Consider the following 25688-nt stretch of genomic DNA (forward strand, 5'->3'; position numbering starts at 1 on the left):
CTGGACCATGCTGAAGCCAGGAGCCACCAACTTCATTTGGGTCTTTCATGTGCATGGTGGAGGTCCAAGTACCTGGGTCATCTTCCCCTGCTTTCCCAGGTGCATTAGTAGGGAGCTGCATCAGAAGTGGAGCAGCTGGGACTCAAATTGGTGCCCATGTGGGATTCTAGCATCACAGGCAGAAGCTTAACCTGCTGTGCCACAGTGCCAGCCCCTATTCATTTTCATTTATATTCAAAAAGCAACGAGAGAGGGAAGGAGGGAGGGAGGGAAAGATGTAGCTTACCAGGATCTAGGAACAGGTCTCTGTATTTGTGGATTTTACATTCTCAAAGTTTTACTCTATTCCTTTTGTCGTTTTCTCCTGTGGATTACTTTCCATTATTAATAGCGCTGGGGTGGCTACTCTTAGGAATTCAGATGTTGAGTTCTACTAAAAACTTGGAATGAAACTGGCTTATAAAGTTACTGAAAAAAATGGAGAGAACATGAGCTACTTCCTCAGTGAGTTCATCCAGTGGGCGAAACAGACTAATCATTTCAAGGTTGTCCTGGGTTCCTTTGTAAAGGTTACGTCATACTATCGAGACAGTAATGTGTGTCAGTGGGTGGGGCAGGGGAGACTCTGGGAATCTTAAGGACTTGCCAGGTATAAAAGGAGGAGGAGATAGAACATTAGGTCAGTGACTTCACACCTGTGCTCAGACAACCAAGTAATGTGTCTCGACATTCTGGCAAAGGAGAATCACAAAGGCAGTCTCTCCTTCTCTTTACCCCTCAAAACAAATAACTGCATCTTTCAAGCAGGGGGTCAGGAGTGCCAGGAGCTCTGATTCTCTTGGTCAGAAGGACTTTCTGATGTGGTGTTACAGAGACTGAGAGGTGGTGGCTTCTGTCCACTGAAGAATAGATAATTAGAAATAATCTCCCTTCTGTCATAAACAGATATTCCTGATGCATTTATTTCCTTATCTGTTGATCAAGAGAATCCTTAGGGTATATCTAGAAGTGGGATCAATGTTAACTCATGGTACCAGTTATTGTGATTAAAATTAAGTGACCCATGCAGCCATTTTTGGTTTTATGTAATGATTAAATAGAAAGCAATAGTGACTGACTTTTCCTTATAAATATTATTTACGTCTCTTAAAGTACAAATGGACACATTTGAAATATAATTTTGATACCAATTTCGCATAAGTTCTTCATAGATTTGTCCTTTTTGAGCATTCCTCATTGTTAATATAGAACATAATATATATACCAGCGGATAACTTCAGTTTCCTTGGGATTCTTTCCAGATAACTGTTGAAGCGAGAACTCAAGCTTTCAGTGTTGAAAGCCGAGCTCTTCTGTACGAGATTCTCTGTTCTCTCATCAACCCGAAGCGCAAGGATACCAGGGGATTCGTCCATTTTGCCGAAGTGACTGAGGATTTTGCCTTTTCTTTGCTGACTGATGTCACCTGTGGCTCTCCTGGTGAAAAGTATGTATCTTTGGGGCTGGTGCTGTGGTGTAGAAGGCTAAGCCTCCACCTGCAGTGCTGGCATCCCATATGGGTACTGGTTCGAGTCCCGGATGCTTCACTCTGATCCAACTCTCTGTTAGTGTGCCCAGGAAAGCAATAGCAGATGTCCCAAGTACTTGGACCCCTACACACATGTGAGAGACCTGGAGAAGGTGCCTGGCCCAGCCCCCTTGGCCATTGTGCCCATCCAGGGAGTGAACCAGCAGATGGAAGATCTCTGTCTCTCCTCTTCATACATCTCTTCCTTTGAAATTAATAATAATAATAAAGTATCTTTTAATACATTAGCTTCCTCACTTGTATTTCATCAATGTTTAGTAATAAATATGTGACATAAATGGACATTTACTTGATGTAACTAAGAATTATATTATCAATGCATTGGTTTTTTTAAAAACTATTTATTTGAAAGATAGGGAGAGACAGATTTTCTATCTACTGGTTCATTCCCCAAGTGGCCAGAATGGCCAGGGTTGGGCCAAGCCAAAGCCAGGAGCCTGGGTCCATCCAGGTCTCCTACATGGATGCAGGGGCCCAAGCACTCGGACCATCTTCCACTGCTTCCCCAGACATGTTAGCAGGAAGCTGAATCAGAAGTGGAGCAGTAGAGACTAGACAGGTACCCATATGAGATGCTGGCATTGTAGGCAATGGTTTAACTCACTGTACTGAAATGCCGGTCCTTCAATGCGTTCATTTATTGAGCAAATTAATTATTTGAAGAAAATCCTATATCAAAAAATGATATTATCAGCAATATATTCCTTCTATCTAACCTCCCCTCCTTTTTTTTCTAAGTTTAAGAGGTAGAGACACAAAAACAGAGCCCTCCCACCTGCTGGTTTAATCCCCAAATGTCTGCAAATAGCAGGGACTGGGCTTGGTCTAGAGTAGGAGCTGGAAACTCAGTCTGAGTCGTCGTCTTTTTTTTTTTTTTTTTTTTTTTTTTTGACAGGCAGAGTGGACAGTGAGAGACAGAGAGAAAGGTCTTCCTTTGCCATTGGTTCACCCTCCAATGGCCGCCACAGCCGGCGCGCCGCGCTGATCCGATGGCATGAGCCAGGTACTTCTCCTGGTCTCCCATGAGGTGCAGGGCCCAAGCACCTGGGCCATCCTCCACTGCACTCTCTGGCCACAGCAGAGAGCTGGTCTGGAAGAGGGGCAACCGGGACAGAATCCGGTGCCCCGACTGGGACTAGAACCCGGTGTGCCGCAAGGTGGAGGATTAGCCTAGTGAGCTGAGGCACCGGGCTGAGTCTTCTACAAGGTAGCAGGGCCCCAAGCACTTGAGGCATAACCACTGTCTTAGAGTCTGCACAGAAAAGAAGCTGGAATCTGAAGCCAGAAGGAATCTTGAACCCGGGCACTCCAGTGTGACGTGTGTGTCTTAACTGCTAGCCCAAAAGTCCCTATGTCTTCTGTGCATTAGCAGGGACCTGGATCCAAGGTAGAGTTTCCAGGACTTGAACTAGCACTGTGATATGGGATCCTGGCAGCTTCACCTGTGGCATTACAATGCTGGACACTATTTTGAAGAATTTTTTTAAAGTAAGAAAAATTCTTCTCACTTGTATTTGAAGAGTACAAGATGCACTCTGAATACAGTCAAAGGCAGGTGCTGCCAACCTCTGATAGTGTTGGAGGTGCTGTAGCTCATGCTTCCCTAGAGTTAGGGTTGCTGTGCCCATATGAATGTACCTCTCAGAAAGTTACCAGGTTGGTTATTTCCTGATTAGAATTTCATGGAAGAAGCCAGTGAGAAGAAATGAAAACGTGAAACATGGCTCATGTTCATCATTGACTACATAATTAATTTTTACCATTTTCTACCATTATTCTCCAGATGCCATGGTGCAATAAGTCATATTCATAAGGTAAATTGGATCACTGCAGTATTAAGGCCTCAAAATGTTTTATTTCTCATTTAAAATATAGGATGTTATTTTAAAAACTGGCTATTTAATGGGATATGTCTGCTGAAGAGGTTTGTGTAAACCTTGATATGTTTTCTTTCAGTAAAAGCTGTCATCAGTGTTGGTAAGTTACATTTAAATTCAGAAATGTTTTGAAGATGACAAGGCTGGGCCAGGCTCAAGCTGGGAACCAGAATGCAAGCAGGTCTCCCACGTCTGGGGCAGGAGCCCAGCTACTTGAATGATCACATGTTGCCTCCTAGGGTACATATCGACGAACAAGCTGGAATCAACACTCAAACCAGGCACTCTGATCTGGGATACAGTATCCCAAGTGTGTCTTAACCACTGCACCAAATGCCTACCCCCAAATGTAGTGTTTTAACAGGATTCTTAGAAACAGGCACCTGGAGCCACGGGTGAGTGGGTGGATGAAGGTAGATATGAGAAGGCAATGATTTGAATGTGGTAGTTGAAATAATGCAGGAGAGTTTTTAGAGAGGGTGTATAGGGAGAGGAAAAGGTTAGCTCTCACTTCTTCCTCTCCTTTCTCAAATCTCCCATTTAAAATTCTTTACCTCGTTTCCTAGGTTAGAGACATCTTAACTAGGCACGATTTAGATCCAAGATCTAATAGTACATACTCTATGTCTGTTGTGGCCTGTGTAACTTTAATCAGTCAATGCATAAAATTTATCCTAAGATTCTCTAAGCTTTTCCTGGAGGGTTTCAGACATCACTTGTCTTCATATCCCCTCAGTGTTTGCAAATGTGATGGGTTCAGGCCTGATTGCATGAGATCCTCTTGAGAGACTAGTTACAAAAAGGATTCCAGTTTCCTAAATCCTGTAGTATAATCTAGAAATCTGTATTTTAAGACAAACAATTTCATCAAGCATAGAATTTTTTTTTTTTTTTGACAGGCAGAGTGGGCAGTGAGAGAGAGAGACAGAGAAAGGTCTTCCTTTGCCATTGGTTCACCCTCCAATGACCACCGCGGCCAGCGTGCTGAGGCTGGCGCACTGTGCTGATCTGAAGGCAGGAGCCAGGTGCTTCTCCTGGTCTCCCATGGGGTGCAGGGCCCAAGCACTTGGGCCATCCTCCACTGCACTCCCAGGCCACAGCAGAGAGCTGGACTGGAAGAGGGGCAACCGGGACAGAATCCGGCGCCCCGACCGGGACTAGAACCTGGTGTGCCGGCGCTGCAAGGCGGAGGATTAGCCTATTGAGCCGCGGCACCGGCCCAAGCATAGAATTTGATTATACCTAGGAGATTTTCAAAACAGAATTTCAAGGGTGGGCAGTTGGCCTAGTGGTTAAGATATTGGTCAAGACAGCTCTGCTATTGAATACCTAGATTAAACATATGACTCCAGCTTTCAGCTCCAGCTTCCTGCTGACATGGACCCTGGGAGGCAGTTGCAATAGCTTGATTAATTGAATTGCTGCTACCAATGTGGGTGACCTGGATTGAGTTTCAGTTCTTGACTTCAGCTGTGGTCCAGCCCTGGCTTTTACAGGCATTTGGAGGTTAAACTAGCAGACTGGAGCGCTCCATTTCTCTGTCTCTGTTCTGTCTCTATGCCTCTTAAATAAATAAAAATTAAGGAAAAGCCACAATTCAGTGCTTTTTTTCTTACATGTTGAATGGTTAGATTAGCAGTTTTCCCATGGGTTTGAGAGAGTGAGGGAGACTCTTGATGAAATATGACCACACAGTTCCGAAGGTACGGTGTTCTTCAGTAAAACCATTTAGTGGAAACACCCTCTCCTCAACCTGCTCCATGAAAGGCAACTCAGAAGTGTGCATTTTATAGTTGTAGGTTGTGTCACTATAACCATAAAATAGCCTTCAAAAATACAGTGATGTAGGTTATAAGTAGGATCAAACAAGAAGATGCAGAAAGTTTTGAGCCAAAAGTCCTGGAAGTTAACCAGAAAACAGCTGAGAACAGGTACCGTCTGCGGTTCCTGCGTCGGGAGTGCCCGTACTGTACATGGAGAACAGAGTCCCTGGTGATGCTTTTTAGCAAATGCAAGAGGTCGCACATGTGTGAGCACCTGCCAGTTCAGCACACTCTCCGTTTTTCTGTTGCAGAAGCAAAACCATCCTTGACAGTTGCCCGTATTTCTCAATACTGGCTCTTCACTGGTACCCACAGCAAATCAATGGGCACAAGTTTGAAGGAAAGGAAGGTGATTATATTCGAATTCCGGAGAGGTTATTGGACGTCCCGGATACAGAAATAATGTCTGGACAAAATACATGTAAATTAGTCCAGTTCACAGAGTATAGCAGCCAGCAGTGGTTTGTAACTGAAAACAGCCTTCCTGCTCTGAAAAATAAGGTAATTTATCATTTGAAAGAATTATGTGGTTGGACACTGATGTTTCCTTAGTAGACAATAGAAACGTGCATTAGCTTGATCAGATGTTTTTGTTAAGAGCCACACATGGGGAATCCGAATGAAACTAGTTCTGTCTTCATGGGCCTTTTTTTTTTTTTTTTTTAACTTTTATTTAGTGAATATAAATTTCCAAAGTACAGCTTATGGATTACAATGGCTTTCCCCCCCATAACGTCCCTCCTACCCGCAACCCTCCCCTTTCCCACTCCCTCTCCCCTTCCATTCACATCAAGATTCATTTTCGTTTCTCTTTATATACAGAAGATCAGTTTAGTATACATTAAGTAAAGGTTTCAACAGTTTGCACCCACATAGAAACACAAAGTGAAATATACTGTTTGAGTACTTGTTATAGCATTAAATCACAATGTACAGCACATTAAGGACAGAGATCCTACATGAGGAGTAAGTGCACAGTGACTCCTGTTGTTGACTTTACAAATTGACACTCCTGTTTATGGCACCAGTATTCTCCCTATGCTCCAGTCATGAGTTTCCAAGGCTATGGAAGCCTTTTGAGTTCACCGACTCTTATATTAAGACAAGGTCATAGTCAAAGTGGACGTTCTCTCCTCCCTTCAGAGAAAAGGTACCTCCTTCTTTGAAGATCTGTTCTTTCCACTGGGATCTTTCATTTAGGTCATAATTTTTTTTTCCCCGAGTGTCTTGGCTTTCCATGCCTGAAATACTCTCATGGGCTTTTCAGCCGGATCCGAATGCCTTTAGGGCTGATTCTGGGGCCAGAGTGCTATTTAGGACATCTGCCATTCTATGAGTCTGCTGTGTATCTCGCTTCTTCATGGGCCTTTTGTAGAATGTTTTGTTTCAAATCTAGTTGGAATAGTCCCTTCATATTTTTATGTGTATAATAGATAGAAAGTGAAAAAACAGTACAGAGTTCGCTAACATAATGTCCTATTATACACCATGCTCTTGGTGGAAGGCAACTGCAGTGAGTCAGGGTGTGTGGTCATCCCTCATCGGGGGAGCTGCTGAGGTGGGGGCAGGAAGTGGGTAGTGGAAGACCAGTCTGGTGCCTGCATTCCTAAGTCTCCACAGTGGGAGAAAGCAAGTGACTACAGTGCCCAGGGAAAGGAAATCAGATCCAGAGGCAGAGCCTCAGTCACAATACTAAGTTGAAAACACCCTTCAACCCTGTCCCTCTTGCCATTTATAGGTATTATCGTTGAGTGTGAAAGGTCAGAGTTCACAACTCCTGAGTAACAGCAATGAGGTTCTCTATAGGATCTACGCTGCGGAGCCCAGGATTGTCCCACAGACGTCTCTCTGTCTTCTCTGGAATCAGGCTGCTGCCAGGTACTTATTAACCATTTTACAGGAACAGTTTGGTCTTTCCCTGTCCCAGTGCCGCTGAGCCTAAGTTCTATACTGAGCATAGACGGTGGCCCCAGGTGGGTGTCAGACTGGAGAAGAATCTCTGCAGGAAGACATCCTAATGCTCTGAGCATGTTCTAATACTAATACTCAGTCTAAGACTCTGTATGTTATCTTCTGATCACAGTCTAATACTCTGATGGTGTTCTAATGCAGTGTAGTACTCTGTGCCTTAATACTCTGAGCATGTTCTAATACTAATACTCAGTCTAGGACTCTGATTGTATGTTATCTTCTGATCACAGTCTAATACTCTGTGCTCTAATACAGTGTAGTACTCTGCTGTAATGCTCTGACCATGATCTAATACTCTAGTCATGGTCTGATACTCTGATCATACTCTTCATGTTCTAATAGTTTGATCACATTCTAATGGTTTGCTCATTTTTTTTCACATTCTAATACTCTGGTTGTAACTCTGGGCATGGTCTAATGCTCTGATTGTTCTAATGTTCTTCATGTTCTAATACTCTAGTCACAGTCTCATACTCTGTGATCTAGTACTCTGTGTTCCCGTACTCTGATTGTTGTATGATATGGTGTGGTCTAATATTCTGATGATGATCTAATACTTCCTATGCTCTAATCAGGATCTAATACTGTGACCCTGTACTCGTGCTGTGATAGTGTTCTAATGCTTGATCATTTCCTAATACTCTGTTCTACTACTCTAATCACCTTCTGATACTCTGATCATGCTCTAAGGTTGCCACTGAGGAAGTATTACAGCACTGCTGTGATGGGGAATACAGCTCAGCAGTTTGAGGATGTGTGTGGTGCATTATTTTCTTCTTTATCACTACCTTATTCTCGGAATGTGACCTGACTTCTAATCGGTTCAGATAACCTTCCTGGAGTTATTGGTTAATTTGTCAGGTGGGAAAGAAAATTCCTCCTCTGCCTGCTCCATGTGGGCCTGTGGCGCAGGAGCTGAGGCTCTGTGCTTGGGGGATCAGCAGGGATTTGCAGTTCTAGCCCACACATGGCATGCAGTATTTTGGAGATTAAAGCCGTGCATAGGAAAGGGAAGAAGAGAGTGATTTCTCTCTGAATCCCTGTGGCTGAAGGTGTGAGGTCTCTGAGCAGTTACTGTGACTGCCAGGTCAGACAGTGCTGGTGGGGGACCTAGGGTCCGTGGCAGTCACGGATTCTGTTACTGAATTTCAGCCCTGCACACTGTAATTCTGGACAGGCCTAGTAGTTCAGGTGGGCCAACAGCTGTCCTCCAAACACCAAACTTCTGGTGAATCTTTCCATTAAAGTATTCAACTGAAATTCCTAATGTCTGAAGATAGATTTTAAACCTCATACAAATGGCCCCTGACTTAAAGTGGTTGAACTTGGATGTTTGAGCTTCATGCTGGTGTGAAGGTAGCAGACGGCCAATAGAAAACCATACTTCACATATTGGATTTGGATCTTCTCCTGGGTTACCGTGAAGTGTGATGCGACCCTCTCTCTCCATGCTGGACAACATCCTTGAGCACAGCTCCCAGTCAGCCTGTGGCCTGTAGCATCTACAGTGTACTCTGCTGGCCAGCCATGATAATGGCTGGTGGGTTCAGTGGACTGTGAACTTGTGTGCCTTTATTGGAATGTAACCCTACCATACGTGTGCAGAGATACTCTGTGTGGTCCTCAGTTTAAGATTAGTAGTGGAGGTTTTGACCTTAAATCTTCAGTTTGGTTTGGGAAGTTTGATGCCCTTAGAGAAGAAATCCAGAGGCCCTAAAAAGAAAGAGACTCAACCACTAGTCACTGGAAAGCTCAGAGGGCTTGGCAGTGATGCGCTTGTCCTACAATCATGTCCAAGTTCTTGTTCTAAATTAGCCAGACTTTATAGATGAAACCCCTTGAAAGAATCTTGGAAAACATATGTGTAATACAAGTGGCTCCAAAAAATGAAAAAGAAGAGGAAGGGCTCCTAAAATAGCATGCAAGTGATTTATGGTACTCAAAATAGGAAGATTTTATGCCCGTGAATGACAGAATAGTGCATGGGTTAGCTCTGAGGGTGGAACTGGTGCCACTCTGTTGGGATGGCCTGCTGCTTTGGCACTGGGAATGCTGGGGCAGGCTTGCTTGGTATGTAGACTGCTTCTTAAGGTGTCTTGGGGAGCCTGTTGTGTCATGTCCCGGATCAGATGTTCTCTCCAGTGTTTCTTTTGAAAATGTGGTCTGCTTAAGTCCTAAGGAAAGAACACTTAAGTTCAGCTGGTTATTTTTTCTGCAAGAGTCATCTCAACACCTTCAGTATTGATGAGAGAGCCACAGTGACTGCTGTGTTTCTGCCCTAGCTGGTTGTCCGACAGTCAGTTCTGCAGAGTGGTGGACAACACTGCCGACTACGTGGAATGTGCCTGCTCACACATGTCTGTGTACGCCGTCTACGCCCAGACCGACAACCTGTCTTCATACAATGAGGCCTTTTTCTCTTCTGGATTTATATGTATCTCAGGTCAGTGACAGGTTTTTTTTTTTTTTTTTTGAGTCAATAATTATAAGGATTTGTGAGAATAAAAGCCTGTTTTCCCAGAATCCTTTTGTATATGCAAGGTTCAAAAACTCTAATTCCTAAGCATGGAGAGAAAATAAACTTCCTCCTTGTCTTATTAATTCATGCAGTGGGTATTTATGGAACACCCATCTGTACCAGGGACACAGTAAACAGCTCATCAGGAGTGTGTCACACAGCACGGATGGGAGGCAGATAACAGGGTAGGAAAGGCTGAGGCTTATGGTGTCCTGCCTGTGAGGGATCCCTTGGCCTGGAGAGTGTCCGTGTGATGTGAAATACATACACACCAAGAATTTTGTGTTTTCATTCAGGTCAAAGCACCTGCCTCTTGGGCTGATTTGCATTCTACAACTTAGAAGCTCTAACAGGTTTACTACTGTGATTAGAGTAAATAATAAATAGGCCGGCACCGCGGCTCACTAGGCTAATCCTCCTCCTAGCGGCGCCGGCACACCGGGTTCTAGTCCTGTTACCCGGTTACCCCTCTTCCAGGTAAGCTCTCTGCTGTGGCCTGGGAGTGAGTGGAGGATGGCCCAAGTGCTTGGGCCCTGCACCCCATGGGAGACCAGGAGAAGCACCTGGCTCCTGCCATTGGATCAGCCCGGTGAGCCGGCCGTGGCGGCCATTGGAGGGTGAACCAACGGCAAAAGGAAGACCTTCTCTCTGTCTCTCTCTCTGTCCACTCTGCCTGTAAAAAATAAATAAATAAATAATAAATACATAAATCGGGGGCCAACGTTGTGGTGCATCAGATTAAACCTCTGCTTGCTACCCTGGCATACCATATTGGAGCACCAGTTGGAGTCCCGGCTGTTCGGCTTCCCGCCCAGCTCCTTTGACAACGTGCCTGGGGAAAGCAGTGCATGATGTCCCAAATGCTTGGGCCCCTGCCACCCGTGTAGAATTCCTGGCTCCAGGCTTTGGCTTGGTTCAGCTCTGGCTTTTGAGACCATGTGGGGGATGACCCAGCAGTTGGAAGATCTCTGTCTTTCTATCATTCCCTCTGTTGATATTCCCCTATGTCAGACTGTTTTTCAAACAAATCATCTTTCACATACCAAATCAACGCCCCATTTCTGCAGTCATGGTCACTTGAATTACATGAATGTTTGTCAAACTAGTTACCTACCACTTAACTATATAATTATTCTCTTTGGCTGTATTAATGTTATGGTTGGGAGTCTGAGAATTTCTTAAACTGTACTTGTATTTCTATCCTCCACCTCTACCTGTTCCACACCCTGATCCACTTTCTATATCCCATAATGATTTCTGTGACAAATGCACTATTCAAAGAACTGAGTTGATGGTAATGACTGAAAACACAAACCATTAAACCAGACTGCCTGGGTTCAAACACTGGTTCTGGCATTAGCTGGTTGTAGGACCTGGATCAAATTCTTTAGTTTCTTGGGACCAGTGTTGTGGCATAGTGGGTTTACAGCACCTGTGGCACTGGCATTGCATATGGGTGCCAGTTCCTGTCCCAGCTGCTGTAATTTCTCATCCAGTTCCCTGTTAATGGCCTGGGAAAAGCAGCAGAAGATGACCAAATTGTTTGGGCCCCTGCCACCTGTGTAGGAGACCTGCATGAAACTCCTAGCTTCCGCCTGGCTCAGTGCTGGCCATTGCAGCCATCGGGAGAGTGAACCAGCATATGGAGAGATCTCTGTCTCTACCTGTCTATGTAACTGTTTTGAATGAATTAATACTTTAATGAATTATTTAGTTTCTCCAAATTTCAATTTCTCTACCCATAATATGACTGTAAATTGATCAATGTTAAAGGAGGTAGCTACACTAACTTGGACACTCTAATATTCTGTTGACATGTTGTAAGTGTGATGATCATTGAATGCGTGTGTTTTATTTGTGCAGTCTTTATCTGTTAAGCTTTTCTGGAGACAGGATCAAGTAACTAATGATTGTTCTTTGTTTTGGTTGATAAAATATTTCCAACATAATTGCATTTTATATAGTTAATACATTTTACTTATTCTGTCTTAATTCTGATTCTGTTAGATTCAGTAGCAAAAGTTAACGATTTTTTTAAAAAAATATTTATTTGAAAGACAGAATTAGAGAGAGGTAGAGACATGGAGAGAGGTCTTTCATCCACTGGTTCACTTCCCAAATGGCCAAACGGCAAGAGCTGAGCTGAAGTGAAACCAGGAGCCAGGAGTTTCCTCCGGGTCTCCCATCTGAGTGCTGGAGCCCTAGGACTTGCGCCATCTTCCACTGCTTTCCCAGGCACACCAGCAGGGAGCTAGATCAGAAGTGGAGCAACTAGAACTCGAACCAGCACCCACATGGGATGCGGGCAATGCAGGCTGGGGCCTTAACCCACTGCACCACAGTGCAAGCCCCTTATTCTTTTTTTTTTTTTAATAGTAGATGCTTCTGCATTTTCTTTTTTTAATTTATTTTGTAAGGAATATAAATTTCATATGTACAACTTTAGGAATATAGTTATTTCCCCATCATATCAGCCCTCCTACTCCTCCTCCTCTTTCTCCCCTTCCCAGTCCCATTCTCCATTAAGATTCATTTTCAGTTTTGTACACAGAAGACCAGCTCTATACAAGTAAAGATTTCAACAAGTTGTACACACACACACAAAACTGTTTGAGAACTGGTTTTACAGTTAACTTTCACTACAACTCATTGAGTACAGAGGTTCTATGTGGGGAGTTAGTGCACAGTGACTGTTGTCGTTAACAGTGAACACTCTTACAACATCAGCGATCACCCGAGGCTCTTGAAATGAGATGCCTCAGCCCCTTATTCTTAATAGTATCTTTCATAAAGGATGACATTTTTTTACTTCATGGTCTTGTAAATAGATATAGTCCTCAATGCAGATGGGGACATCTGATTTCACTTTAATGCGAATACTATAACATATTTTATATCATATATAATGCAGAGAGCAAAGGATTTTCATAGAATTATGAAATGAAAAGGTATAAAAAGTACAACACTGAAGTCAGAGCCAGATGTCATTTTACCTGTTCTCGTAGATACTTAACTCACAGAGCTGCTGTGACCCACAGAAATCCCTGGCTTGTTGTAAATCCTGATCATCAAAACGGTCTTAAAAGCTAAAGTGAGAATGTTATCTTCAGTTTATACAAAAACAAGCGGGGCTATTTCATGTTTCCTAGGGAATCATTAGTAAGTTTATCTTTTCTGCAACTTGTTCTGGAAAAGCCTCGTGGATTTGTTAGTGTATTCAGTCCCTAAATGTCAATATCTGCTTTCATTGCCTTTGGCGTGGGGTCACCTTCAGTAACCGCTGTGTCGATAGCACTGCAGTGTAATTACATATTGTGTCCAGGAAGAGTTGTAAAGCCCTGTCTTTGGGTCCAGTTTCAGCTTCAGGAAAATATGAATGTCATCAGCCTGGAGATGAGAGAAAAGAGATTGTTGCACACATAAACTTAATCTGTTTCTGTATTTGCCTTTCAAATAGATATAGTTTCCCTTCACTGGTTCACTTCCCAAATGCCCACAACAGCTGGGACTGGCCTTGGGTCTTTCACATGGATGGTGGGAGCCCAAGAATTCTGTGGTATCTCAGGGTACACACTAGCAGGAAGCTGGGTGTGGAAGTGGAGCCAAGACTTTGGGATGGGATGTGGGTGTCCCATGTGGTATGTAAACCACTGCACCAAAAGGAGAATTTAAAAACAAGAAAATGTATCTGAGAGGCAAATTGGCTGGTTCATTCTCAAAATGCCTACAATGACTAATGCCAGATTAAAGTTAGGAGCCAACAATACAACCCAGATCTCCCACGAGGGTGGCAGGGCCCAATTACTTGAGCTGGTACTGCTGCCTCTCTAGGTCTACATTAGCAGGAAGGTAGAGTTGGAACCATAGCTGGGCATCAAACCCAGGCACTTTGATGTGGGATGTGGGCATCCTAAACAGCTTCTTAACTGATAGACCAAATACCTGCCCCCAGAAAAGAGATCTTACGTTTCTTACTATGCATATTCTATAATTTAGGTCAGGCCACACTGAATGTGCATTTGAGTTTAATGACAATTTACTGGTTCTTTTCATGAAATATAGTAACGTACAATTTGATAGAAATTTAATGTTTTGCTTCTTCTAATCAGAGGAGATCATAGTGTGTGTGTAGCAGTTTGCAGTTGGAATTACTATACTAGAACGGAAGAGTGGTCAAAACGTTTGGCGATCTTCAGTTTTAAAAAAATAAGTTCCTGTGATGTTAAATTGTAAATCAGTTTATCAAATTCCAGAAAATGAAACTAAAGTCATTCTTTACCATAAAGAAAAGTAAAATATTTGCTGTGTTGGCTTGTAATGTTATGGAACTCATCACAAAGATGACTTGGGAGAAATAGAACTTAAAATAGTTTTAGGTGAAAATGCCAGTTTTGTAGTACAGTTATTAAGGAAATTCGGCTTGCTTTGAGGTATGCATTACCCTTTGCAATATAATGTTGAAATCTACTCTGCCGTCCCATAATTCTTTTGATATGTTATTATCAGATATAGAGTATTGAATTGGATTATTCTGATTTTTGAATCTGAATAGAAGTCCTGTCTACATTCTCATAATCTTCATGAGATACTCTATAACCTACCATATTCCATTTTAGTTTTAGCATCAATGAATGAAGTAGGTCATGTTTGGTGTACTTGTAGGTGAGTCTCTTATGTTTGGGCTTGTCTTTTTTTATATTTTTATTTTATTTATTTGAAAGACACAGATCTTCTATCTGCTGGTTCATTCCCCAGGTGGCTTTAACAGCCAAGGCTGGGAGAGGCTAAAGCCAGGAGCCAGGCACAACATCTGGGTCTGTCATGTGGGTGGCAAGAACCCAGTGCTTAGGCTGTCTTCCACTGCTTTCTCAAGTGCATTGGCAGAGAGCTAGATCAGAATCTGAGCAGCTGGGACTTGAACCAGAGCTCCCGTATGGGATGTTGGCATCCCAGGCCACAGCTTAACCCTCTGTGCCACAACATTGGCCTCTGGAGTGGTCTTGAGCCGGGGTTAGTGCTGGGCCAGGGACCTCACATTGGCTTAAAAATACTTAGTTACATGTTTGCTTATCTGAGGGGCAGAGAGAGAGAGAGCTCCCAGCCACTGGTTGACTCTCAAGATGCCCACAACTGGGAAGCCAGGAGCTGGGACCTCATCCTGGCCTTCCATGTGTGTGTCAGGGACCTAGCACTTGAGCAACACCTTCTGACTTGCACTGTGCGCGTTAGCAGGAGCCTGAGTGGGGAGCAGTGCTGTGTCTTGAGCTCAGGGCCTTCACTATGGGACATGGCCAACACAACTGGCACCTTAACTACTAGGGGCAAAACACATGCTCCAGTGTCATTATTTTTGTTCTCTTTTAGTGGAGAAATCCTTATATTAGTCAAAGTAAAGCTCTCACCTTTAAAGGGTTGGTCTTTTTATTGACATTTTACAGATTACTAAATGATTAATGTCAATACAATGTCAGTTATGCAGTGAATAATTATTTATAAATTGCTGACTAATACAGCTTACAGGTTTATTAACAGGATCCAAAATACTTTGAAGATGATTATGCCTTCTGTATACTAACCTATAAGAATATTTAAGTTGCACTTTTCGTATCTTATAATATGAAATTTTGATAGCTTTTCCAGAAAAAAATATTGCCAGATGCTACACATTCATTTTCCATTTTTTTTTCTAATTAGAGATATTTTTGACAATTTTGTGTCAAATTCTTCCCAAAACACAAAATTCACATTTGCTGTAATCATTGCCTAAAATAGCCATCATGACTTAAGGGAGAGAGTACATCAAAACAGCTTCATTCTAACTATCAAACGGGGAGATATTCCCAAGAACAGAAAACAAAATGCTTAGAACTAAAAATGGAGCAGTTGGAAGGGATAACTGCAGTTGATAGATAAATCAGTTAGCTTTAATTCGTTTAAAAGATATCTGTGAGGGCCTGTGTGCTAGCGTGGCAGGTTAAGCTGGCATCTGCAGTGCTGGCATGGTTTGAATCCCAACTGCTCCACTTCTGATCCTGCTCCTTGCTAGTGTGCCTGGAAAAGCAGCAGCAGACCTAAGTGCTTGGGCTCCTGCACTCACATGGGGGACTCGGAAAAAGCTCTGGCACCTAGCTTTGGATTGGCCTCGCTCAAGCCATTGTGGCTATTTGAGGAGTGAACCAGCGGATGGAAGATCTCCCTCCCTTTCTCTAACTCTGCCTTTCAGATAAATAAATCTTATTAAAAAATTATGTGGGGGGGGAAAAAGATCTTCCCTTTCCTGATTCACTCAACAACTGGAACTGGGCTGAACTGAAGTCAGGAGCCCAGAACTCAATCCAGGTCTCTCACATTGGTGGCAAGGACCTAACTGCCTGGGCTATCACCTGCTGCCTCCAAGTGGTACATTAACAGGAAGCTCCATTGAGAGTGGAACTTGCACTTGGACCAGATATGGGATGTGAGCATCCCAATCAGCATTCCCAAAATGTTGGATTCTGCTGAATATGTACATATGTAGGATGTGGTGTTGTTTAGGATGAGTTTGACTGTAAGTAACGTGACAATTAAGAGACATCGTAAATGGATGTCATTCCTGGATTGACTCAGCACTTTTGTGTTGTCCTCAGGACCCTAGCCTCCTCCCAACTTTCTGCTGTCAGATTCCCCTCACGTTACTCCTGGCTGCATCCCTGCCTGCTCTGTAGCTGGCTGCAGCAGCCATAGGCGTCATACTAACGATGTCCAGGCTTGCCCAGGGAGAAGCGCATGTTTGCATCCTGTAAAATCAATGAAGAACCTTCCTGAACACCTCATCTCTTTGACCAGAATGGGTTCTGTGACTTTGCACAAACCAGTCTCCGACTGGGAGAAGATACAGAGAGACAGACAAGCACCAAGAGGCCAGAGGGTCTATCTTTTAGAGTGTCGTCCAATGCTGTCCCTGGCATGAAGTAGTTCAAATAGTGATTGGCTAAAAGAATAAGTCAATGCATGAGCAGTGTTGCTCTGACGTCCTCTGATAATAAGGCAGTTTTGGCTCTGTGTCTCATTCATACTTGCATGTGCCAAACCCTATATTTAACCATTTCTGATAAAAATTCTTTGGAATATGACTTTTTCTTGACATTTTTCTTCAGGGTACTTTTAACATAGTACTGTGCAGTAGGAGCCTTTTTGATGATAGAAGCGTTTGGCACAGGTAGTTCTCAACTTTGGGAATGTGACTGGTGGAACCAAGAAACTGAGTTTTTACTTCGGTCCCGTTTTGATCAATGAGACTGGTGACTGGGGAAAATAGTGTGGAGCAGCGCAGGTCTCACCACCTGCTGATCTGGAGTCCAGTCTCCTGGCAACCTTGCCCCTTTGGAACCAATCCTTTCCCATAATACACAGAGCCTGTGTGCTCCCAGATGCTTCATATTGACTTTTTTCTTCAGTAGAAATATTTCCAGGCTTAGATATTTTCTTTCCCTGCCCTTAGCTTACAAGTGGCAGAAGCCAAAAGACATTGTGTTGAGAGAATTTCAGGAATGTGGAGATCAGTATGGATGAGCAGCACCAAGTGGAAAATGTAGCCGTGCCCAGTGAGCATTGAGTGGGAAAACACAAGAAACCAAGCTAAAAGCTAATAGCTGATTTAGCAATGAAGTAATGGAAATTTGATTTTTATTTGGACTTGTCAATGGAAGAGGCAGATCTAGAGAGATGGATGAATGATAGATATGCAACTTATAAATTTTTAAAGAAAATTTCATGGGAAACTGTACTAAGATTTTTCTTGTAGAGGAAACCCTAGTTATTTGGAAAAATGTGCCCCATTCTCAAACTATGCCAAACAACAGAGGAATTTGGGTGTATGTTTTTATACACAAGCATGTTAATATGCATATGTAAAAAAGTCATTTGTGTGAGTGAATGAATTAAATATCCTTTTCCTTTTAAATATGCTTTGTGATATGCATATTTATGTTAAGTAATTTAAACGAATACTTGTTTTTGAAAATTGACTTGTAAATCTGAAGTATATATGCTAAATACAGGTAATCAGAAAATATGCCTGCTATTTTCCTACATTAGCATATAGCATTTTAGAAACAATATATAATATTTTATAAACCTGGTCCCAGAAGCATTTATTTCTTTAAGATATTCCATAACCACCCTAAGCCAGATGAGTTCCCAGGCCAGGGTACAGCCCACGTGAGGGAGTTAGCAACATTCTCTCTAAATAAAAAATGAGCCTTGATAGCCATGACCAATTATATGCCAATAGAATCTGGCCCGTTTCCCTGCCACTGGCTCTGAACCCCGGATTGCCACCAGGTGGCATGCCAGCATGTTAACTGGAGCTTAATATGCTTCACTCGGAATTTCTGAGTCGGGTTGCTTTAACAGCACTAAATTCATGTCATGAAACAGGAGTATACTGGAGGATTAGCAAGTGAAGGAAAAGGACTTTAAGTTCTCATGAACTAGGAAAAGGAGTTGGCTCCTGTATTTCTCTCTTGCTCAACCCTAATCCCTTTGCTTCACATTGTTATCTAACTCAGTAAATTTACAGTAAAGCACACATTTCTGATCATGTGGCTTACAATGAAGAAAATTGGCAGGCCCTGCACTTATGTCAGTGTATTACACACACACACACACACACACACACACACACACAGCTGAAACCCTGAATTTAAGCTGGGTCTAATCCTTCCAGGGAACTCAAAGTGTATTTTAGCGAGTCTGAGCATCAGCTCCCGTAGTACATAGTCCCCCCTCGTGAGGGTCAACACCAGGTATGACTGCAGGTTCTGATGAAACTGCACCTTGAGGGATGGATTTTGGAGGCAGCTCCAGGCCCTGCACAGCAGTCCCATGGTCTCATGGCAGCCTTCCTAAAAAAGGATTGCTCAGACTACTCGACCAGATTTCTAAGCCCAAAACCTAGAGCAATTCAAAGGCTTCCCTCTGGTGGAGAGCTTAGTCTACCTTAATAAAATGTGAAAAGACAATTGAAATCTTTTCCCGAAAGGAGTACTGAGAGGCATTTCTTAGCAGAAAATGAGTCAGAAAACCCTGTGTGGATATTTTGTCCAGGCCCAGTGCATTCATGCCAACGTGTGGTAAACCGTACAAGTCTGTCCATTGGTTCAGAGAAGCTAATGGAAGAAAACCAAGTATTACAGGAGTGCAGTGTGTCCTGTTTGTCAAGGAGGCGTTGATGTACTGAAATGAGGTTATGCATGCCAACTACATGGCCAGGCAGAATATTACAAGCCAGTTGTCGCTCTGTTTCAGTAGTCCCTAAACAAAATAGTGCCATTGAGGATGAGACTTCGGGAAAAAGAAAGTGGGCCACCATTTGCAACACAGGTACATTTTAAAAGCCAGGAAATATATTTCAAATAAATGTATATTTTTAAAATATGGCATTACAAGGAATTTATATGTGCTGCAAGATAAAACATCTGTGGATTAGTGCTGAGGTTCTAACCATCCCCAGAAACCTGCTAAATAGGTGAATTCAAGTAGGCGTAAAGGTAATAACAGGGAGTCAGTGTTGTGGTGCAGTGGGTTGAGTGCCAGTTCTGGTCTTGGCTTCTCTGCTTCCTGCTAATGCACTTGGGAAGGTAGCAGAAGGTGGCACAAGTTATTGTACCACTGCCACCCTAGTGGGAGACCTGGATGGAGTTCCCGGCTCCTGGATTCATCCCGACCCACGCCTGCCTATGGCAGCCATTTGGCGATTGAACCAGTGGATGGAAGATCTCTATGTCTCTTTGTCTCTTCCTCTCTGCCTTTCAAATAAATAAATAAATGACAAAACATTTTCTTCATACCACTTAGCAATTTAGATGCTTAGGTTCAAAGTCATTTTGGCGGGAAGAACACATTGTGTTCCTGGTTTTTGGCACCAGTGGTGTTTTACAGTAGTTCCCTGTAAAATTCATAAATGCCTCTGTTATAATTACGTAACTATTCATAGAAGATAAAAAGGGGTAATTACCAAACTGGGGTTTTGGTAGTGCCATTCATAATTTTATGCCTGAGAAATCCTTTTTACCTCTGTAAATATCTGTTTAGTCAAGCTACTTGTTCTTAGAAAATGAGAATTTTTTTCCTTAAACAGGAAAAGTTGACTATCATAAATATAGAAAACCAAATATTTAATAAAATTGTTAACCTACTTGATTTGTGTTTTCTTTGTACCAAGGAAGTGAACCTGTAGGTATTTGGAAACCAAAGTTACCCTGTGAGCCTCATTCAAAAGTATGGAGATTCTGCATATCATGTCAAAAAGAGTAGATGAAACTGAGCAGGTAGAATGGGCAGGTGACAGGCCTTACGTTTGGGCTTAGCTGACCTGGAGAATTGGGCTGTGACATTGTTTGTCTGTTTAGGGAGTCTAAAAGCATACACGGACTTGTTGTTTCTGCAGGTCTTTGCTTGGCTGTCCTTTCTCACATCTTCTGTGCCAGGTACTCCATGTTTGCAGCTAAACTTCTGACTCACATGATGGTGGCCAGCTTGGGAACACAGGTAGGAGTGGCATTTCTGCTTGATTGTAAGATGTTCGTGTTCCGTCTTCTGTGAACGCATAAGTAATGTTTAATCTTAAACTTAGTTGAAATGAGCTTGTTTTGGTTTTGCTGTGGATGGGAAAGGAGAGGGGTGCAGGGAACATCTGAACTGGGTTTAAAATGTGTGTTTTGTGAGCTTCTGTCTACAGAGAAGCACCTTAATAGCACTTAGAGACAAATAATCAGAAAGCCTCCAACTGTAATCTAATACATGTCTAATATATTGCTGACATGTATATATTAATCCATTCAAACAAAGCAGGCTGTGTTACAGATTCCTTTATATGGAGGGCATTAAGAGCATATACACTTTAAAAAATAAAGATAATATAGATTGGCTTATTTAATAGAGTAGACTATTGGTTTATGGAAAAACTGTCTATGGTAGAAGAAAAATGTGGAAGACAATTACTCATTAGCATGCAATTTAAAACAGAACTTAATGCAGTTCAAGACTCAGAAGGAAAGTAAATAAAATATAAAATTAAATGTGATTTCTGTCCATCAGTTACTCAGACTCTAAAAGTACATGCACTTAGGCCACTTTGGAAAGTTCATAGCAAAATGGAATTCAAAGGGAAGTTTATTTTGGTGCAGGAAAACTTTTTATTTTCCTTGAACTTTTCAAAGATTCCTAGAACATATTTAAAAACAGCAATTGGGTGTGATGTGTCAACATAGACTTCTGACAGACTGCTCTGTTAATGTGCATGAGGACCTCAATTTTCTGTTTAGTTTCAAGGAAGTCTTCATTGAAGAAAAGTTCTTTGAGCTGGGACTCAAGTGAGCAAAAGTTCACACAGTTTGTTGTTGAAGGGAAGTCATGGCACAGACATTGATGTAGGCAAGTCGGGAAAGAATGCTCGCTTCTACAGGAGGCTGAAGTTGTAGATCCAGGCTGTAAGAATGTGCTACATAGTGGAAACTTTTCAATATCATTTTGTAAAGTATAGCCATCCGTGTTTTCTGCTCTTTTGGCGGGCAGACAATGCTGGTTCCTGATTGGCTGCTGGTTTTTGCATAAATTCACTTTGTATAAATTGCACTCTGTGTTTTCACCCTGCACCCTGCGCTTTAGAAAGCCGAAGTGCATCTTACTGAATTCTGAACAGAACTTTAAAAAAAAAATGCTGTTGGTGGAGAAATATCTGGAACATTGAATTCTCTTGCCTTTTTGTGTCCTGTTTGAGTAAAAATGAGCTGTAAATTTCATACCTGCGTGTTTCAGTGAATAATGGAGTGCTGGATTTCAGAAGTATCCCACATTGTGTTTTGAAAGCACTATGATTGGTGGAGGTAACTGTTATTACTAAAGGGGACTTGCACTGAACTTGACAGGACCACTTACATTGCCTTGATACTCTGTCTTAGCAGTCTGATCTTAGATAACACACTGTTTTTTTAAAGGTCCCCATTTTCTAAATGTTAAAGTCCTGTTTATAGCTCCAGTTAGAGACTTACCAGCTGGGATGTTAGGTTCCCAGCCTCTGATCTTTCGTTCAGAGTCCTGCATCCATGGTGTGTGGACATGTTTAGAACTTTAGCTGACTTCAAGGAAGTCCTCAAAAATACAGGCTGGGCCTGTGGGTTGTTGCCGAAGAGAATAAAGCTTCAAGCATTGACCTCCCCTTGGGTGTTGTGAATACTGTAGACAGGCCTGCCAACACCATTCCTTTTCCAGTCTTTATTGCTGATGTAGGACTAAGTAAAATGGCTTTTGTTGGGGAAGGAGACAAGTTAAATGTGATAGCTCTGACTTCCTTTTGGAGCAATGTGGTATTAATACGTACATGAATCAAGCAGTTGGAAAAATGAGCTCAAATTTGACTCTACTCTATTTCTAGAAGTTGTAGGACATTATGTCCATGATTTATTATATAATGTGTATATGCACAAGACAACGATATGTGAGAATCTAAAGATTATTCCTGCTTTAAATGTCAAATGAGTCAGCTTCAATCTAGTTTGCCGTTCTGGCACTTTTTAGAGTCAGTAACTGTAAAACACCAGCAGGTGGCGGCAGATGATTGGCTGTTGTTGTTCAAGTCTTACTGTCAGTCTAGCAATGTGGAGCCTAGTTTGAAAAAAAAAATGACGTTTTCATTGGGCTTCTTTGATTAAAGTAGAAAAGTAATTGCAACAAATACACATTTGTGGATTCCTACTTTTGTCCTTTAGCCTCTTTAATCAGAGTTGAACTAGATACTTAGTTACTAAGGTGCCCTTACGCAAGCTTGTCCATCCCCCACTTTGGATGTACTTTCTATCATTTATATTTAAATATGGGGGCAGAAAACTATCTTCCTCAGTATATTTGTGCTGTGATAAGCTGTCAGAAGTGTGGCTGTTGATGTTGAAAAATGTGATCACTAGAATTTCATATTTAGAAGTCTTAAGGTTTGTATTTTCAGTAGTTTATCAAAAAGAATGTATTCTTCTTCAATGCCAAGTTATTTTTTCTCACTTATCTACAAAAGAAGATTAAATGGCAAGAAAACGTGGGACCATTCACTTCAAGTATGGTGTGCAAAACAGTAAACAAGTTTTCATGGCAGTGGATTAACTTGGTGGGGGAAAAAATCTAATGCTCTCTTTGGGATTTTTTTTTTCTTTAATCTTAGGATCACAGTGCCAACCTGTGTGTGCCATGATACATCTGTAAACAACTGGGACAAAGGCCAAGTTTGCAGTTCAGGGTTTCTCAGTTCTTGGGGTTCTGTCAGGAAAAGCAGTTCTCCAAATCTAAAAAAAGAACAGAGGTTTCCTAATAGAAAAATGATAAGATAAAATAGTGTTTATTCTGAATAATGCTGAGCAAGGAGAAAACATTTGTTTTTCTGTGTTTCGTTTGTATGGATTAAACATTTTCTAAAACTGGAAAACAAATTTGTTCAGGAAAAAGTGTGTACAAGCATGACTACATTTCGGCATCGGAGCATAGTGGGTAAAGCTACAGCCTCTGATGCTGGCATGTCACATAGGCACCAGTTTGTGTCCTGGCTGCTCTACTTCTGATTCAGCTCCCCTGCTGATGGCCTGGGAAAAGTAGAAGAAGGCCCAAGTGTTTAGGCCCCTGCTGCCCATGTGGGAGACCAAGATGAAGCTCCTGGCTTTGGTTTGGCCCAGCCCTGGCTGTTGTGGCCATCTGGGGAATGAACCAGCAGATGGAGATGGAAGATTCTCTCTCTAACTCTGTCAAAATAATTTTTTTAAATATGACTACATATGCTAGAAATCCTATACATTTTCAGCTCTGGTGACCATGTGAATATCTGGGAATCTGAAATACCTGAATTTAAGTTTTAGTAGCCAGTGGGTGTGTTTGCATTTTAGCTGCATAGACACTTTCCTTAAGACAGAAAGGAATTACCTTAAATTTCAGAAGACTGGAGGTAGGTGAAAGCCAGGTGATCAGTGTTTTTTTGTCCAGTTTCTCATTCTGCATCATTTCGGGATCTCATTTTGGGACGTCTGGCATCCCAGGAAAGGTCCAGCAAAAGGAGTCTGCTTTAGGGGTTCATGTCATCTCGCAGCTTTGAAAATCTCTGAGCATGACAGAGGCCAGGAGCCATGTGCGACCTCCCAAGTGCCAGCTCCTCTAGACAGCACAGGGCTCAGTCCCCTTCCCAACACCTCACACTGTTGTCCCAAGACTGCTGCCTCCTGAAAGTCATTGTGTGATCTGCACCTGCTTGGTGAAAGATTAGATTAGCTACGTATGGCATAAGAATTACTCTTGATGCTGTATTCTTCTTAGTATAAATCCATGCTATCCACCTGTTTCCCATACTATACATATTTTTTAGAAACACACTATTTCTTTAACTTTAAAATGTCATTGCCTTAAAATTGTGGCCATTTATCATTGCCTTTCTAAAGAGGGACGTATGCTTCTGAATTCTTCTGGTTTTCCTATTTTTTTGTGTGTGGGGGGAGGTGCTTGAGAAAAAGGTCCAGACAAGCAAACTGATGTCTGATTCGGAGTGCAGTCGAGGCTCTTACTTTGGTATTTCCCGTACCATTTCATTCTCTGCAGAACTTCTCAGTGTTGAATCAGGTGTAAAATAAGTCACCAGAAAGAGGATATAACCACTACCTCCCCCCAAATTCTTTCTTCCCCTTAAAATGCTTGTGAGCATCTCCATTTTTAATGCTATTACATATGTAAGCCTTTTCTTTTCTGTACATAATAATTTAGGTATGCTCATCAGTATGGCAAAACATCATGTTCATGATTGTGAATGTCATTCAGTCACCCAGTCATGAAATTAAAATTTAAAAAACCTGTAGACCCTTCTCTTGGATCAGTATTACGACAATATCTTTATTCCTCCTTCACCTGGGCCATTTCTATCTCATCTACACGTGGTCAGTATTGAGATTTTACAGTGCGAAATACCAAGCGAGACACCCACATGTTAAGGCATGTAAATAACAACCTAAAACAGCAACTGCGTGTTGAGAACCAAGTGCATCCAGAGAGGAAGATCCCGTAGGTTGAAGACACAGTGTCCGCTTGACAAGGTCCTGTGAGGGATCGCAGAGTGGCCTGGTTCTTGAAGGATGGATAAGACTGGAAGACAAATTGTAGCAAATTCTGGCTAGGAAAAAGAACAGGAATAAGGGCATGAGGTCGTAGTGAACCTGGGGAGTCCCACCTGGGTGGGGCTTGCAGATGCCTGCAGAGAAATTAATTAAACTGGGCTGCAGGAGAGGTGGCTCCACGTTGTCTGAGAACCCTGCGACTTACCAAATCTAGGAACTCTGGAGGAGAAAGGAGGATTTAAGTGTTAACCTGGTGATAAGGGGTTAAGTGAGGATTGGATTAGAGTAGATGAGAGACTAGAAGTAGAGGGAGTCCTGCTAATGCCCTGGAAAAAGCATCAGCAGACGGCACAGGTGCTTGGGCTCCTGCCATCCATGTGGAAGACCTGGAGGAAGATCCTGGCTTCGGCCTGGCCCAGTCCTGGTCATTGCAGCCATTTGGGGAGTGAACCAGTGGATGGAAGACCCTTCTCTTATTTACTTTGAAATAAAAAAGTCTTTTTTTTTTTTTAAAAAAAAGAGGGAATTTATAAAGGTAGAGTGGGCAGCTTCTGTTCTTGTCTGGGTAAAATGGATGTGAGCTTGGACAAAGGTGATGGCAATGAAAAATCGAAGGAAGGAATGACAGTTTTTGTGTTAAGAGTATTTCAGTTCCATGTTCCTCTTTTTTTAAAAAGATGTATTTTATTTGAAAGGCAAAGGAATAGAGAGAGAGGTCTTCCATCTGCTGGTTCACTCCCCAAATGGCCACAATGGCAGGAGCTGTACCGATCCAAAGCCAGGAGCTTCTTCTGG

At 42.3% G+C, this 25688-nt stretch overlaps 1 protein-coding gene across 2 annotated transcripts in view; it reads left to right on the forward strand.

The window, feature by feature from the left end:
• Positions 1 to 25688, forward strand: part of ADGRV1 (adhesion G protein-coupled receptor V1) — a 603645-nt gene that overhangs the window by 283252 nt on the left and 294705 nt on the right. For both annotated transcript variants that reach the window (XM_089313009.1, XM_089313008.1), the window contains 5 exons: positions 1302 to 1486; positions 5540 to 5789; positions 7027 to 7166; positions 9542 to 9702; positions 20207 to 20307. In XM_089313009.1, the coding sequence (XP_089169135.1) occupies positions 1302 to 1486; positions 5540 to 5789; positions 7027 to 7166; positions 9542 to 9702; positions 20207 to 20307 (837 nt within the window). The remainder of the gene's footprint in view (positions 1 to 1301; positions 1487 to 5539; positions 5790 to 7026; positions 7167 to 9541; positions 9703 to 20206; positions 20308 to 25688) is intronic.

Source organism: Oryctolagus cuniculus, chromosome 14 (genome assembly GCF_051225735.1).
Source record: "Oryctolagus cuniculus isolate XC-2025 breed Fujian yellow rabbit chromosome 14, ASM5122573v1, whole genome shotgun sequence".
In the NCBI taxonomy this organism is placed as follows: domain Eukaryota; kingdom Metazoa; phylum Chordata; class Mammalia; order Lagomorpha; family Leporidae; genus Oryctolagus; species Oryctolagus cuniculus.